Consider the following 18,568-nt stretch of genomic DNA (forward strand, 5'->3'; position numbering starts at 1 on the left):
TACAAATGTCAACCAACGAGGACCTACAGCTGGAGGAACTTGGACCTATGGAGGACTATATGTTCCAGACATGCAAGGTGTAAATGTTAATAATGTTTCAAGTTATTTCGTGTTGGGGAAGGTGTTTGGTAGCCCAGTGTCATTTTTGGTAGACACTGGAGCTGGGGTATCACTACTTAGGGGAGACGTGTGGGATAAGGTGGTACCAAGTAACTATAAGAAAAAATTACAGACAGCTAATAGCTTGGTAGGGGTAGGTGGAATCCCTCTCCAACTTCGTGGAACTGCTTCAGTGAAAATCTCAGTAGGAAACCTTACCATATGTCACAACTTTGTAATTGCTGATAAAATCACTGCAGAGGCTATTCTGGGTATGGATTTTCTAGAAGAAAACAAATGTGTGTTGGATTTATTCAAGGGGGAACTATCACTGAAAGATCAAACAAAAATACAGCTTCAACCTCACTCTGTAAGTCAGCTGCTAAGCTGTGCTAAAGTTAGTATAGTGGAAACATGTAACATCCCTGCCACTTCTGAGGTTGAGGTTATGGCCAGACTGTCCACTGAAGATAATGATCACACATGGGTTGTAGAGACAACAGATTCATCAGTCCCAGTACGAGTGGCAAGGGCACTAGTACAGCCAAAACATGGCCTTATACCAATACGAGTCATTAATACAAACCTCATCCCAGTGAAAGTTTATAAGGGGTCTACTGTAGCACATGCAGATACCTTAGATGAGTCTGCTATCAGTATTGTGTCAGAGAGTGCTATATCAGAACCAAGTAAGCTTGCATCACCAAACATTCCAGAAAGTCTGATACCAGAGAACCTTAAAGATGAAGAAAAGGAACAACTTGTGGCATTGCTAGAGCTTTACAGTGATGTAATTGCAAATGATGAGCAAGATGTAGGATGCACTAGTGTACTACAACATAGCATAGACACTGGCACTGCTACTCCCATTAGACAACAAGTTCGCAGACTATCTTTGCCAGCAAAAGACGAAGTGAAGAAATTATTGCAAGACATGTTGAAAAAGCATGTGATTACTCCATCAACCAGTCCTTGGGCATCGCCCATTGTGTTAGTACAGAAGAAAGATGGGTCAACAAGATTTTGTGTCAATTATCGCAAAGTCAATAGTGTTACTCGAAAGGATGCATATCCCATTCCTAAGATTGATGAGACACTAGACACTCTTGCCGGGGCTAAGTTGTTTTCCACACTGGACCTTAGGAGTGGCTACTGGCAGGTGGAGGTGAAACCAGAACATCGGGAAAAAACTGCATTCTGCACGTCCAAAGGGCTATTTGAGTTCAATGTTATGCCCTTTGGGCTCTGCAATGCCCCAGCCACCTTTCAAAGACTTATGGACTCAGTGTTAGCTGGACTACATTGGAAGACCTGTCTAGTGTACATAGATGACATTATTGTGGTAGGGAAGTCATTTGAAGAGCACCTTTGCAATTTACAGGCAGTATTTGAGCGCCTTCGAAAAGCTGGACTCAAATTGCAACCTCGCAAGTGTCAACTGCTCCAACAGAAAGTTACTTACTTGGGTCATGTAGTATCAGCTCAAGGAATTTCCCCAGATGCAGAGAAGACAAGGAGAGTCAACCAATGGCCTACACCACAGTCTCCCAAGGAAGTACAACAGTTTCTAGGGTTGGCAAACTACTATCGACGCTTCATCAAGGACTTTGCCTCCCTAGCTACACCCCTCCACAGATTAACAGAGAAAGGAACTCAGTTCAAATGGACCAAAGAGAGTGAAGCAGCCTTTAACGCTTTGAAAAAGAAGTTAACTTCAGCTCCAATTCTAGCCCTTCCTGACTGGTCCAAACCTTTCATAATTGACACCGATGCTAGTGATACAGGTATTGGTGCTGTGCTTTCCCAATTGCAAGATGATGGAAGGGAATGTGTAATTGCATATGCCAGCAGGCTATTAACCAAACAGGAACGTAACTACTGTGTGACAAGAAAAGAGCTATTAGCAGTGGTAACGTTCCTTCAACATTTCAGACAATACCTCATTGGCGCAATGTTCACTATCCGTACTGACCACAGTGCTTTGACTTGGCTACAAAATTTTAAGCAACCTGAAGGCCAATTAGCAAGGTGGCTGGAAAAGCTACAAGAGTTCCAGTTCACAATAGTTCATTGCCCTGGTAGAACTCATGGAAATGCAGATGCCTTGTCCCGACAGCCAGTAAGACATTGTGGCAAAGAGTGCCTTGATGTACACAATTGTACCATCAATGCAGTGTCCATGGCAGCACTTGGATACACTACTGCGGAACTTTCACAGGCCCAAACTGAAGATTACAACATTAGCAGACTATTGCAAGCTAAACAGCAGAACCAACGGCCATTAATGAATGAATCTAATGGTGAGAGTTTGGAGTATCGCCGCCTTCTCCAACAATGGGACCAACTTATAGTACAAGAAGGTATATTGTGGCGATTATATGCTCAACCAAGAGGAGATCTTAGCTGGAAGCAGTTGGTTGTTCCACAAAAGTTTCGTTCTGACATACTTAAAAGCCTACATGAGGGAGTAACAGGTGGACACTTGGGTCAGGAAAAAACTCTGAGTAAACTCAAGGAGAGGTTCTACTGGCCTGGACATTATAACGATGTCAGAGATTGGTGTCAAACATGTGTGGCATGTGTTAAGCGGAAATCTCCACCAACCAGTAGTAGAGCTCCCATGCAGACCATAACAGCAGGCTACCCAACTCAGGTCATGGCTGTGGACTTGCTGGGGCCTCTCCCAGAGAGTGAGAAGGGAAATTCATATGTGATGGTAGTAGGGGATTACTATACTAGATGGATGGAAGTCCTAGCTATACCTAACCAAGAAGCCTCAACTGTGGCAGAGAAGTTAGTGGATGAGGTGTTCCTGAGGTTCTCACCCCCTGAACAACTACATTCCGACCAGGGACGCCAGTTTGAGTCCACTTTGATGGCTGAAATTTGTAAGATTCTACAAATTAAGAAAACCAGGACTACACCCTACCATCCCCAATGTGATGGGCTTGTTGAACGCTTTAACCGCACACTTCTAAGTATGCTAGCAACTTCTACCGAGAACCATCCCTTTGACTGGGAACAGCAACTTAGAAAGGTATGCATGGCCTACAATACTAGTGTACAGTCATCGACAGGCTTTACCCCTTTCTACCTCATGTTTGGTCGCTAAGCTAGACTACCTATAGACATCATTTATGGAACAAGTACACCTGAGAATGAAGGTCAGGGAGTGGGTCAGTATGCAGCATCCCTTAAAAAGAAAATGACAGAAGCATTTGAATTGGTACGTGAAAGTACATCAAAGCATCACATGCACCAAAAAATATTATATGATGAGAAGATACATGGCAAGCCTTACAATGCTGGAGACTGGGTCTGGCTTCATTCACCATTAGTTCCAAGAGGAAGTAGTCGGAAGTTACATTGCCCATGGAAGGGTCCATACAGTATTGTTAAGAAAATCACAGATGCTACCTACAGGATTCAGCATTTACAGAAACGAAGAGAGAGGCAGGTTGTTCACTTCAATCGCTTGAAGCCGTGCTCAAAGCAAATTCGTCTAGAAACTTCTGACCCATTAGTGACTGTACCAACTCCTCCAGCTCCTACAGATGTCCAACCAGAAGATCAAAATGATATCGAACTAGTTGACTATCTAGATGATGTTGATCAGCTTGTACCAGAGTCAAGTAACACAGAACAACCCAGTGAACCTCAGGCCAGACGGAATCCTAGTAGAGACAGGCACCCACCTCAGCGGTATTCTGATTATGTGCAACACTAGATTGATCTGTAGTGAGCCACCTTATTTAAGAGGGGAGTGATGTAATGATGTAACTATGTAGTGATGTAATAGATATATAAATACTATTAGTATTGTATGATGATCAACACCTCTTTTGTAAATAGCCACACATGCACATGTAAAAGTAGGTCACATGCTTTTGTCAGTCAGTTGAGTTGTGAGTTATTGGTAACAGCAACAATTGTTACATTTGTATGTATGATTGTTTACCTGTATCACTGGCTCAAGATCTTCAACAGTATCATTTTCTGCATTCTCACTACTACTACTTGTAATAGATGTGATGCTGTGTAAAATTGATATACTGAACTAAAAGACACTCTGAGTTATATTATTACATAAGTAACAACTTAGGTAGTTAGCACTATTTTATTATTCCCTGGTGCATTTATTAAAATTTTAAAAAGTGATCTTGACACTCAGTGTGTTTGTACAGGCAACACTGGCAGTAGGACATTTCTCCCTCACACATTATGATGTCTTGTTGAACTTGATACCCACCTTATCAATGTACTAAGGGCATCATTGGTAATGTTGATGTCATTTGGTACAAGACGTCTCTCTGATGTATTAGTCAATACTGTTAACTCCTCACTAACGTGCTGTACTTCAACAATGTCAAAAGACACAGTGAGGTCCATTGTGTCAGAACTGGTAGTACTCATTAAGATATCCTCTAGCTGACCAACTCGATCATTCAACATTACTAGTTCAACACTGTGGCAGTTGCTAGTATTGATGTAATCACTCCACACAGAACCTTCCAAACATTCTCTTGATGCTAATCCTGCAAATAGAAGTACAAAGCAATCTTTAAATTCATAGTAGTCATTGTTAAAATTTTAATTTTTAGGAGTTACACAATAAGTATTTCTGTTTCACTGTGTATACGGGAGCTACAAAACACACACACATTTCACGTTATATAGCCTTTTGACTTAGGTCAGGCAGGCAGGTGGGTGGGCAGGATGGCTGGTGGTTGAGCAGATGGGCTAGCAGGCAGGATAGTGGACAGGCGACCAGGCAGGCAGCCAGCCTAATGCACTAAGACTCTCTTTGAATAAAAGTATTCTTCATGACATAAAATCAAGACATATGGTAGTGTCTCATGTGGCCCCACTGTGGGTATATTAACAGGAAGGAAGATCATGCATTTTCCACACATAATACAGTGTAGCTACATGATCCCTTAGCTGATTGGAACAAATTTTGTTGTGAAAAAATTGCCCCAGCCATTTTCAGCATTGAAAACGGGTTGGGTCACCTGGGTCATCTGGGTCACATTTTGTCCGGGTCATCCGGGTCAGACCGGCTTTATAAATTATCCAGGTCTGACACGGATTGGATCATGTGTGAAGCAAAATAATTAGTTGGATGGTACGGAAGTATATAAACGCATCATAGTCAAGTCCTGATGCAACCCAGTTTCTTTTGTGAGCCACGCTAACTTATCGGATGACTGTCTGCAACTATACATGCAGCCACACCTATCTATCGGTGATATTAAAGTCTACTGGTATGCATGAAATCATGCTCATAGCTGCCTGCTAGCTTATGTGGAGCCACGCCCACTAATCGATTGTTGTATGAGATATGGTCAAGGCCAGCTTCCTTTGTGAGCCACATCTACTTTATATTGGGCATACTTTTCAAAATTATGGTATGTTAGGTATGCGCAAAGCCACACCTACTTGCAGGAAACGTATCTTGTTCTTTTGCAAGCTTACATGGAATCATGCCCACTGATTAACATCATTAAGTATAGACACCTTTGTGCATAACGCGCTAGTCAGCACTCAAAACGTAGCTCTTGGTGCACGTCTCACTTTTAATAAAACTGGGTCACATCCAGGTCAAATCTGGGTCAGCAGGTCATCTGGTTCAGCAGTAGTGACCGGGCTTCAATGCTGAGCCATTTCTGAGATATGAATGGTTCAAGTTTTTTCTTCACTTTTCTTCTATTTTCTTCACACACCCTGTAAAATCTGCCATGAAACACAGATGCATACTGAAATTTGGCACACTGAAGGAGTTATTAAAATGAATCTCAGCACTTATTTTAGTGGAAATCAAATCATGATTCACAGAGTTATGATCAATTATATAGGCCATGGTCCAAAAAAATCAGTGTTTACAAATCAATCCCCCTACCATTGTAGGATGTTTATTGTAGTACTTCACTGCTAGATCCACCATGAAACTGGAGGTATGATTTTTGTCTTTACAGAAATATTGCCGTTAGCATCTTACAATTCATTTTAAAAATATTGTACTCCACATGAAGGATCGGATGAAGTTTGCTACTTAGCCAGTTACACTTCAGAAGGCTCAGTTTCATATCAACATGTAATTGGCATAATTACAAGAGTATAACAGCCATTTTGAAGAGTCATGAGACTAAATGTGCAAAAATGCGTTGTGCCTATAAACGGAGCATGCGGTCCCATTCCATTGACTTTTTATTTGGCTGTGACAGTGATTACATCGATTAGATGGCGAGTAACGAAGAGTTGGCAAAGGCTTTCGCGGATCTCACTCAGAGCGTCAAGTCTACACAGGACGAATTAATGATGCTGAAGCAACATGGGCCCACACAAGCTGGGATAGACCTGTCTATATCGTCTGGCTTGCAATACAGCGGTACAGTTGCCAGCGATAGCCCCCCTCCCAACAAGAAATACAAGACAGAGGATGGAGAAGATACTGACGAGGATATGGATGACCCTGAGGACACTGACCTAGTTACGCTATCTGAAAAAGCAGCAACCTTTTTGAAAGCAGCTTTCGGGAGTAAATTGGAGAACAAGACAACGAAGGCTAAGGTGAAGGCACAGGGTACACCTAACTCTCAGTGGATCCGATGTGCCAAGATAGATCCGGTGGTGTTTGTGAATGTCTCTCCAGCTGCTAGAACAGCGGATAGAGCGGCAAGCAGACTTCAGCAGTTCTGATTGGATGCAGTCAACCTGTTGGTGAGAAGGCAGAAGAGCTGGAACATCCCAAAGAGGTGATTGGCGGTATTCAGACAGCCTTACAGTTGATGGGAAATGCCAACCTCCACCAGTCTACTGCCTGTAGGCAAGCCCTGATGACCCAACTTAATCACAAATTGAACTTAATCACAAATTGAACTTAATCCCAAATTGAAACAGTTGCTCTCAGGAATTGATTTCAAAGACTCAGCACCATTCCTCTTTGGAGAGAATTTTGGAGTTCTGGCCAAAGAACGCCTAGAAGCCTCAGAGGCACTAAGGAAATCTGTTCCATCAGATAAGGGAGGACATTAGGGTTTTCAGAAAAGCCACTCCCAGAAAAACCTAGGCCGTGGGGGTGGCAGCCAGTTCAACAGCGGCCAGACAGGAGCGAGAAGAGGATGGCAAGCCTTTGGCAACAAAGCCAAGAAAGGGCAGCCAAACAAATGACTAGTAATGACAAGCAGCACAAAGACTGCAACTTCTTGTGTATGACAAAATTTATTAAAAGTTGTTTCATGTACTCATGTGATAAACACACAGACACATCACATGCAGGTTTTTATCAACACCACGAACCTGTCAATAGGGTGCCCAAAGTTGGCTGGGCAAGTAGCATTCTTCCTGCCAAATTGGGAAGTGCTAACTCAAGATCAGTGGGTACTTCAAACTGTGGCTGGTTACCAACTGGAACTTACAGCAACCCCCCACCAGACCAGGGTCCCCCAGCAAATACACTGCTCATTAGAGAGCAAGACCCAGGTAACCATGGAAGTGCTGGAACTTCTTGGCAAAGGGGCAATTGTAGAGGCACAACTTACAACCCAGAATTTTGTGTCCCAAATATTCCTAGTGGAAAAAAAGGATGGGGAGCAGAGACCAGTAGTAAACCTAAAGGGTCTCAATCAGTTTGTGAAGACAGAACACTTCAAGATGGAAGGTTTTCACCTGCTCCCAGACCTTTTGCAACCACAGGACTGGATGGTAAAGATGGATTTGAAAGATGCCTACCTCCAGATTCCTATTCACCTAGACTATCAACACCTACTTACCTTCAAATGGGAGAGACTTACAAAATCCAATGCTTACCCTTTGGCCTTTCAGCAACACCCAGAGTGTTCACCAAATTGCTGAAGCCAGTAGTGGGTTTCTTGAGGCAGATCGGTTGCTGTCTGATTATATACCTGGACGACATACTGATAATGCACCAAGAAAGGGCTCATCTAGAGCAAATTATCCAACTGACTTGTCAATTGTTTGAGAGTCTGGTAAACCAGAAGAAGTCCATACTGACCCCAACCAAGGAGTTGGAATTTCTGGGATTTCAATTGTGCTCAATGACAATGAGACTATCAGTCCCCACTGAGAAACTCCGCAAGATCCAACAGGATGCTCAGAGTATGCTACAACAGTCTTCAGTCTCGGTGAGGGAAATAGCATGGTTTGTGGAAAAAGCAACGGCTACATTGAGGGTTATCCCACTAGCCCCATTGCACTACCAAGCTCTCCAGGTGCAAATGAACTCTGTCCTTCTCCTGAACCACAATCAGGAGGAAATATCAGACAAATACAACATATACTCCAGCTGAATCCCTCCAGCAGAGAGGATCTGGAATGGTGGGAGACCCTCACAACGGCTCCATTGGGAGCACCAATTCATCCACCAGACCCATCAATAACTGTGCATTCAGATGCATCCAACCAGGGTTGGGGAGCAGTCCTGAATGGTCAGTCCCACACAGGGGGCATATGGTCTCTGAAAGAAACTGCTCACCACATCAACTATCTGGAGTTGTTAGCCTCCTTCCTGGCAATCAAAGCATTTGGGAAGACCTGGCAGAACACCACAGTCTTACTGTGTATGGACAATGTGACAGCAGTGAGCTACATAAATCAGAAAGGAGGCACAGTGTCCAAGGCGCTGTGCAAATTAGCAATAACAATTTGGTCCTGGTGCACGGAGAGAAACAAGCAGAACACTTCCTGGCCAACTGAACTCACAGGCCTACGAGGAATCCAGGACAGTGAGAGATTGCTGCGATTGGATGCTGAAGTCATCAGTGTTCCAACAGATAAGGAAGTGATGGGTCCACTGGAAGTGGATTTGTTTGCATCATGGCTAACGAAGCAACTCCCTCGTTTTTACTGTTGGAGACCCGACCCAGAAGTGGAGGCGACGGATGCCTTTATGCAGAATTGGGCAACAGTTTGAGGGTTCGCCAATCTCCTGTGGTGTCTAATACATCGCTGTCTCACCAAGGTGAAGAGACAAGTAGCGAGAAGTGTACTAATAACACCTCTTTGGAAAACCCAATCGTGGTTCCCACTAGTACTGGAACTCCAGGAGGACTGCCCTCAGAGGATTCCTCACCAATCAGACCTAGTACTGATGCCAATGGGGCAGGCATTTCTGATACAACATATAGTGCCCCAATTGATCGCCTGGCCTATCTCAGGCAATCCTATGCATCACGAGGAATTCTTTGCAGGGTTCAGGCCTCATGCTAGCATTATGGAGAGACAAAATTAATTCCAACTACGGTTCCTCATTCTCTAAATGGGATAGCTGGTGTCAGCAAATGGGTTGAGATCCCCTTACAGGACCTGTAGAGGATGTTGTGAATTTCTTAGCCAAGTTACATTCTGAAGGCTATTAATATCAATTACTGAATGTTTATCATTCAGCAATATCACCTACTCTTGAGTACGTAGATGGAGTCAGTGTAGGAAGCCATCGTACTGTGTCAAGGCTCCTTCAAGGTGCCTTTAACTCCAGACCACCACAACCACGATATAATTCCTTCTGGGATGTTGGAGTGGTAATCCATCATATCAAAGGTCTAGGTACTAACAAAGACCTAACCCTTACATTGAAGACAGTGATACTGCTTGCCCTGACTAGATTATCACGCTCAGCTGACCTGTCCAACTTAAATTTACAGATGAGAACCTTTAAGTCAAATGGAGTGGTCTTCTGACCAATTCATCTAGCTGAACAGAGTAGGTCGTCAAAGCCTTTGGTGGACTTTTTCCCTAAGTTTTGCAGAGGACACTACCATATGTCCTGTAGCAACACTGAGGGCATATGTGGACAGAACAGAAGGTTTAGAGCTGACCTATCACGTGATTCAAGATCTCGGCTTTTCCTATCTTGGATAGGACAACATACTCCAGTACCTAGTAGCACAATCGCTAGGTGGCTCAAGAGTCTCATGGTAGAAGCTGGCATAGACATCTTGATATTTAAGGAACACTCCGTAAGAGGAGCATCATGCTCTACTACTGCAGGGGTGGGAGTTACAACCAAAAGATATTCTAGATGCGGCAGATTGGTTCTCAGAGGGCACATTTCAAAGGTTTTACTGCAGAGAACTTAAGAAGGATGATGCAACTGCTTTTGGTACTGCAGTTCTTTCATCAAAGTCATCTTCAAACAATATATGTTGATATGAAACTGAGCCTTCCAAAGTGTTATTTGTAAATGGCTCAGGGCATGAAGTGCCTGCATGTTATTTATAATTACATGAGGAAGGTGAAGTGAATTATCAACATGTCCCACCCCCTCCTTTTAGTGCATATTATTAATGATTTGTTGTTTCTTTTCTTTCAGGCAGAAAGAATATTATGTAATGATTTTTAGGTCTGTACAGCAGATGTAATAACTTCTCAAAGATGTTGTACTACTATAATAATTTTTTTTGTACACCATGCAATAGCAGAGAGCACAATGATTGAGCAAGTATCTACAAAGAGCCAATGGAATGGGACCGCGTACTACTTTTATAGGCACAACACATTTTTGCATATTCATTCTCGTAACTCTTCAAAATGGCTGTCATATCCTTGTAATTATGCCAACTACATGTTGATAATTCACTTTACCTTCCTCATGTAATTATCCAAGAAATGGCTGCAATGATGTTAATGCTAAAAATTTTAATAATGGCTGTGTGCATTGTTAAAATTTATTAGCATTAACATCATTGCAGCCATTTCTTGGCCGCCACCTTTGATTTCACAACTTTTTTCACCCAGGCTTTTTAAGGCCGCACCATTTTTTCACAGCTTGGCTGTTTTTGTGTGGATTATAAATAGCATGCAGGCACTTCGTGCCCTGAGCCATTTACAAAATCTTATCTAGAGTTGTAGTTAAAAAGTGCATACAGCAATAAGTAAATGATTGCTTGGATTCCTCAGGAAATGAAACACAATTTTTTGAATTCAAGCTGCCCTACTAGCAAAGACAACTCTTCCTCATAGTGATGTGATAAGGTTGAATGAAGAGTCTGTTTTATGCCATTAGTCTGGTAAGGATTTGAGACTTCTTGCATGAGCATCAACATTTTCTGAGGCATTAAGAAATCATATCTTGCTTTCTGCCTATTTCCAGTGCTCTTGCAACCACAGTAGCCATCAAATTATTCTTGATTAGAATGATGGCAAAAGTTGCAGCTGGATGTTTGGTACCAGTGGTTGTTAATTAGTATTTCATTCATAACCTCCATGTGTCATTCAAAGCTCTACACTACCAAATTGTTTTCACTTCTCATGCTTCACAGCAGTTCAAATCTTTACTAGATTGCCCTACAACAACATCAAGCTGCAAAATATACCGAAAAAGGCACAAAATCTGGAATTGAGTTGAGTGGAGCTCCTGGCAAGCTACTCATATACTGCATCATATGAAATTACAGAAACTACAACTGCCATTACCATAGGCAGTGGAGACAGGGGACATGGCCCCCAACTTTTATGGAACAATGTTTGTAAGAAAAGATTGAGATACGCTAATAGAACAGTCAACTCTACATACTCTAATAGCAAGAGTTCATAGTAGTGGGGGAGAGTGTCCTACTGTCAATATAACCTGTACAAACACACTGTGTTACGTTTCTCTTTGATTAAATCAATACCTTCACTGGTGATAGAGAACTGTTGATTAGCGTTAATTGGTGCTGATAAGGTCAAGTCTTTATTCCTTCAACAGACTGAGGTGCAACTTAACACAGTGTGTTCCACGGAAGTATTTCAGTTAGATACTCTCTCCCACTATATTATGAACTCTTGCTAATAGACCAGTCAAAGGGTTCAGAGAAACAGTGTAGCAAACGAGAATTGCAATCTGTTTGCTACATAGTTGGTTGAAGGCAGCTATTGTCAGCAGGTAGTTACCTTGTTTTGGTCTTCAGCTTATAGCTGGCCTGGCCCCCTCACTCTTTGGCCTGCTCCACTACCATTGGCCACTACTGCCAAAATAATGTTTATTATCATTCTAAACAAATACACTGTGTGTATCAGTGTGGCATCAGAAGTGCTGGAAAGGCCTTTAGAGTCATTGAGAGAATCTTGTAAAATAAAGCTTTAAATTTTTGGTTTTTGTAACCCAGATGGTGAGAAGTCTTAGATCCTTACCAGACTAACAGGATAGACAGACTATGCATCCAACCTTATCACATCACTATGAGAACTTTTCTTGTCTTGGCTGGTAGGGTAGCTTGAATTTGAAATTTCATGTTACATTCCTTGAGTTTGTAAAGAAAGTAGTCATATGCCAGGAATCCAGACAATCATTTGCTTATTGTTGTATGTACATTTCAACTAAAATACAGTAACTCTATATACATGTAACAGGCTAAGTAGCAAGTTTCATCTAGTCTTTTGTGTGAGCACAAAATTTAAATTTGCATCCCCTTAACCCTTAAACCTGCATAATCCAGAAAAACTGGATTTGATAAAAAACGAATTGAAAGTGTACAATACTTTTTCCTATCTACATAGGAGGTTACAAACAAGCATATCTCATGAAGCGTTATCTGATTGCTTCGAAAAACAAATTTTATTAATTGGCAAAGAGTAAGCTATCTGCCAGTATATAAACTTTCAACATACAAACAAGGAACTCACCCACTACGATGTGCTGAATCATTTTCAGTCTTTCTACGTTTGTATCATCACTGCGCTCACCCGACAGTGATTTTATCACATGATATCTATATATCAACTGAATCGCCATCACGTGAGGAGTAACATGACACCAAGCAAAAGGCAAGTTATAATAACCGGAACCGGAATCAAGAATGGAACGGAATAGAATGACTAAACCAAGTGAAGAAACCAAAGCTGAACTGACCCTAACCCTAACGCTGACCTGAGGTTTGCCTTTTAAGCATAATGATGTCTTTCACCTGTATAAAGGTAAGTTTTTGGTGAGTTTGAGGCGAGCTAGGGTTGGAGCAAGTGAAGCGAGCATCCCGGTGAAGCCGGGCCAACCCTAGCTCGTCTTGAACTCACCAAAAACTTACCTTCATACAACTAGTGTGCTTGATAGTGGAGTTATCAGGGTAACCATTCCGTTCCATTCCTGATTCCGGTTCCGGTTATTATAACTTACCCAAGCAAAAGTCGATACGATGAAGTATGGCCGAGTTATGGCCTTTTATGTGAAGAAGGAAGATGGAAGGATAGTTCTTTTACTCTTTCAAAGTGAAGCAAGTATCTCTGGGTTGGATGGACGCAACGAAGTATGGGACCATTTAAACCAAAATTTAATGGTGAGTAAGATGGTGTTTGTCGTTTTTAGATAGCTGTAACAGTTTTTGTGTTATAGAGTTTAGTTTTACAAGCCATGCATGCGATCCAGTTTACTGGATTATGTGTTTTCAGTGCTTGCGTTTTATAAAACAGCTGCGGGTTTAAGGGTTAAGACATATTTCTGTGAAGGCAACAATCATGCCTCCAGTTTCAAGCAATGTGATACGGCAACAAACATCCCTTGCTGATTTTTGGATTGCAGACCCTACCAATTTTTCGTGTAAAACACGATAAACATCTGTCACGCCTACAGGGTAAACTGTTTTGAGAAACAGTTTAAAATTGGTCTGTAGTTACAGTAGGCTGCAAAAAAAGATAATTGTAATTACACTGTAGTAGCATGATTACAAAAGCATAATTACGAATTATGCTCTATTGGTAATTATGACCATAATTACAGATTGCACCCAAAATGTAATTACAGTACAAACATGCATAATTACAATTATGAAACGTATACTTTTTTACAACCTACCGTACATTAACCATTGTAGGAGTGCCTTTTGTGGTTTGAAAGAATCGAGACTAAGACCAACACAAAAACCAAAGTATGTAACAGTCATGTAATCAGGTTCTGTTAATAAAAACATTTAGTTGCCGTGCCTACTAGGCAAACTGCTTGTTGAAAATCAGTGTACGGTGGGTAAAAAGTCATTAATTTTTATGTGTAATAAATGATCAATTGAGATACTCTAATAGTGCAGTGATCCAACATTCAGTAAGTTGCATGTCACCCTATAGAGAGTTGAGATACAAATAAGTTAGAAGAATAATAGGTAGGCTTAAAAGCATATTTCACAGGCTAGAAACAAGTCACCATGTAGAGAGTTTAGCCACAAACACATCACCCTTCAGCTATGAATGAGTCGCCCCAGCTACAATCAAGTCACTATGCAGAGAGTTCAGCCACAATCAAGTCACCCTGTAAAGAGTTCAAATTCACCCTGTAGGATCTTGCAAAACAAGATATACAACAAAAACTGTTTAAAAATACACACATAGTTAAATGCACATAACAAATTCTTAATTTCTTCCTGTAGAGCAAGAAAAGACAAGTAAAAAGGAAGCTTCAAAGCTGGCCAGAGATGGTGTATGCAGTTATAAAAACAGAAATGATATCTAAACTGAAACAGCTAAGCTGTGAAAAATAGTGTAGCCCAAAAAAATCCAGAGTGAAAAAAGTAAAAGGTGGTGGCCAAAAAATGGCTGCAATGATGTTAATGCCATTCATTTTTAATGATCACATTCATCATTAAAATTGATTGGCATTAACATCATTGCGGCCATTTCTTGGTCAACATCTTTGATTTCACATTTTTTGACCCTGTCTTTTTTGGTGCCATACCATTTTTTCCACAGCTTAGTTGTTTTGGTTTAGATAATTATAACCTGAGTTTTGATGTCAGCATTTAGGGAGACACCATTGTCTTTGGGGATCCCTACTATACAGTACCACCATACTGAAGTTACTTATAGAAATTTGTAATACTAGTGCAAAATTAGCTGTACAGCCTGTCTGGTTGGCTACATTTGATATCACAATAGTTGATATATAAGTGGTCCACATTTAAGTATGCATGCAAATATTTAGGTATCTACAACACCTCTTACAGGGCTTGTAGTGAGACTCAAATTAACAGACCCCATTCCATGTAAACTTATGTCCATGCTTCTCACCAAAAATTTGGTTCACAAAAAGAGATGTATCACTCTAGGACAACACCAATGTGATGAATTGCATTTTACCATAAACAGAACATAGAGTTTGGGTGGAAATCCAGTTCACCTGTGTTGAACTGCTTTCTGTGGTCCTCTAAGCTATTTTGGTATAAATGAAAAACATATATCCCCAAAATAACTCATTTTGCACTGAAGCATTTAATTTTTGTTCTTTTCCTGGTGGGAAGGCAGTTTACCATATTCTCCTGATCAATAGGCTACCCTGCAACTCAAACCTCCTGTACACCTACCAAACTACCACTCAATCACTTGACTGGATGCTATCACATATCAAAACTATTGTACGTATTTTGTGAAATGAAGCAACATTTGCATACAAAATTTTGACCATGAGTTACTAGTAGCAATTGTCTTCCAACATGATATAAAATGCATTACTACACACCTCAGACCGCTAAAACCCAGTAGCATGGCAGTAGTATGGTACTACCAAACAAGCAGCACTTTGTAAAGATGGTATTTCTTATTTGCATTGAAATGTATGGACATATTAATACAAGTGCTTGACTCACCAAAGCATGGCAAATTTTGGCACAACTGGATTAAATTCCACACCAATTTGCAGCTCATAGAATGCTCTAAATAATGCTAATTGTGAAAATGGGGGTTTCCCCATGTGTGATTTGGAATTGTTGTGATAATCAAGTTGTGTGCAACCATCAGTATGAAATGTACATTGTATGGGAGTTATTCCCAATCACCAGACTTTGGTGCATTAAGCAAGCATTTACCAGTGGAAGTGTATTGAAGAAAAGAAAGCTGAAGGTTAAATGATGGTATTCTGTTTGTGTTAAGTGGAAAGCTCCAATGTGAAAGGTGTTATGAAAAATTGTATTTTAAAAAACCATTTTCTGTATTGAAAATTGATATATGTGTAATTTTAGTTTTGTGGTAAATTTGACAATAGTATGATCTTCCGGAGACTTCCCAGTGTCCATGCACTGTAGTAGAAGAGGATTAAAGCTAGGAACAATATTAATATCTTCATTAACCAGCAAAAAAATTACAAAATTATAATTCAAGTCACTACATTTGAAAGCCTTACTCTGTTATCTGTGAACTATCTTGTACATTTCTTTTTAACATTGGATTACAAAAGTATTACCAAACCACAACAGTACGTATATCTGTAGCTAATTTAATGGAGTATTACTGCCACAGTTGCCACAGTTACCCAGGTATGACACCAACTATATTTGTGGCATAATTGTTGAGGAACAATGCTCAATTGTGTTGAGGCCAAATCATCAGTACTGGACCCGTAACCGTTGTCCATAGTCATACCAATAAAGAATATTGCCTGTAGTGACATCACTGTATATGTACCTGGTTTACTGTATTTCCTCATATAAAAGCCACATTTGATTAAATGGAAATGCCTGTCTTGTTTCCAACACCTTTGGAAAATAAATGCCTGGTATCAAATAGAGGTCTGGGCTATTACTTCAGTCTACTGTAGTGGCTTTAATTGTTTCCTTTGTTGCTGCTGCTTCTTCACACTTGAATTTAGAGCCTTCTAAGGGTTGAAGGTACTATAAGTAATCATGTGAGTATATAGTCTGGACGAGTCCTAGTGCATGCTTATATGTATGATACAACTATTTTCTAATCATTAAGCCTTGCCTTACACTTCTTTATAGTCAACATACTGTATCACTCTATGCTTACCATTACAGTAATCCCGTCCTACCACCACCTGAATTCGATTAAACGCTGGGAATCTGTTGGACCAATCCAAAATAAACAACCAGTCTCAAATAAAGGCCCTATTCATTTATAGGCCGGGTCAAAACTTCTGGGAAAGAAATAAAATCCTGGGCATTTATACAAGGAAATACGGTAAATATTTATGGCATTGCAAACTATGTGGCCTACCACTTCCTCACCAATTGACTCAGATAATCCAGGGCACTTTTGTAAAGCACTACTTCCTACTGGAGTATCTGGCCAAGCTATATTCCATACTGTATCATTTTCTGCTTCACACACTTCAACTATACATACGTACACACAAGAAACATATACTGTAAAATATGAAATTGTTTTACTTAGTAATATACGTAAATAGCAATGATTACAGTTTACTATGTAAAATACTGACCAAGAACTAAATTCAAATATGTGATTGGATCTGCAAAAGGTAAATCTTTGAACCTTCTATTTGCATGTACTTGTGTAACTGGTAAATCATTATTTGTGTAGTGTTTAGAGTATTTATGTAGTAGTTGTAACATGGGCACGAGTAATTTGCCTAAAATATACGCACGAGCACGAGGGAGCAGCCCGAGTGCAAGTGCATATTTCAGGTAAATCACAAGTGCCCATGTTACAACTAATATATTCCACTTGGGTGACTCACCTGCAAGTGTGTATGGAAACTGCAGGAATGTTTTGTGAGTGTATTTATATGGGACCATGTGAATTTCGATTGTGGATAACGTCATAAGAGCAATGACAAGGTGCTGCTGAGAGGCTGAACGTAAGTGTATTGTCACGAGCATGCAGATTGCTTTGATTGCGGGTATGCAATTAAACACAGGAAGCCCAAATACCAGCTGAAGAGCTCATAATGAAGCTTAAGTGCACTATAAAGTACTTACTATACTAGCCATGAATAAACTAAAGCAGCGAATATGTTTACAGCGCTATAGTGGCCCAGCCAATTAGACACCACACCCAGTCACTACGCGTGTGTGATATCGCGCTAGGTGTTATAAAGATGATTCAAGTGCACCAAAGTACTTACTTTTACTAGCCATGAATAACCTAAAGTAGTGAATACTATTAACACTACTGGCCAAATCAATTGAGCGCTACGCCCAGTGTCTGGACATCGCCACGTGACTATTGAATGCAACATGATCAATATAACCTAACCTGTGACCTTCTTCATTCAGTAAAACAACGGACTATCTTCTTTCCCAAGTCCATGATCTATACTTTGGCTCACTTTACAAAAACTAAAACCCACTATCAATCCTGTGAAGTGTCGCTATATTAAAGCAGAAGAGATCATACAGTTTCATCAAAGAAAATTATATATACCACTTTCACACCTCACTTCAAAGGGAAGAGAAGGTGTATAAGTGGTATAATAGCACTGCTATCAGTGCTCAGGAATACATTAATGAGAAATGGAAGTAGTATATACAAGTTATATACCACACCTGTGGTTGAGATCAAAAGCACCGCGCTGTGGTATATAACTGATATACCACGGCAAACTGTGGTATATAACTGATATAACACGATTTGTGGCTACTCTTACCATATATGGTGTAACTTCACACATCCCGTGAAATTCTTATCTAAACAGTAAACAAGTCTCTAATAACAAGCACCTAAATCAACCAACAATTATTCACCTCAGGAACTGGAACAAGTTTCAATGAACTCTTGTCTCCTTTGTGGATAACTC

At 40.6% G+C, this 18,568-nt stretch overlaps 1 protein-coding gene across 1 annotated transcript in view; it reads right to left on the reverse strand.

The window, feature by feature from the left end:
* The window catches only part of LOC136248556 (adhesion G protein-coupled receptor L4-like), a 215,115-nt gene that overhangs the window by 79,662 nt on the left and 116,885 nt on the right, over positions 1 to 18,568 (reverse strand). Inside the window, exons 10-12 of the mRNA XM_066040325.1 lie at positions 17,037 to 17,144; positions 4,349 to 4,634; positions 4,058 to 4,133 (exon numbers count right to left, since the gene is read on the reverse strand). Coding sequence (XP_065896397.1) covers positions 4,058 to 4,133; positions 4,349 to 4,634; positions 17,037 to 17,144 — 470 coding nt within the window. The remainder of the gene's footprint in view (positions 1 to 4,057; positions 4,134 to 4,348; positions 4,635 to 17,036; positions 17,145 to 18,568) is intronic.

Source organism: Dysidea avara, chromosome 3 (assembly GCF_963678975.1).
Source record: "Dysidea avara chromosome 3, odDysAvar1.4, whole genome shotgun sequence".
In the NCBI taxonomy this organism is placed as follows: Eukaryota; Metazoa; Porifera; class Demospongiae; order Dictyoceratida; family Dysideidae; genus Dysidea; species Dysidea avara.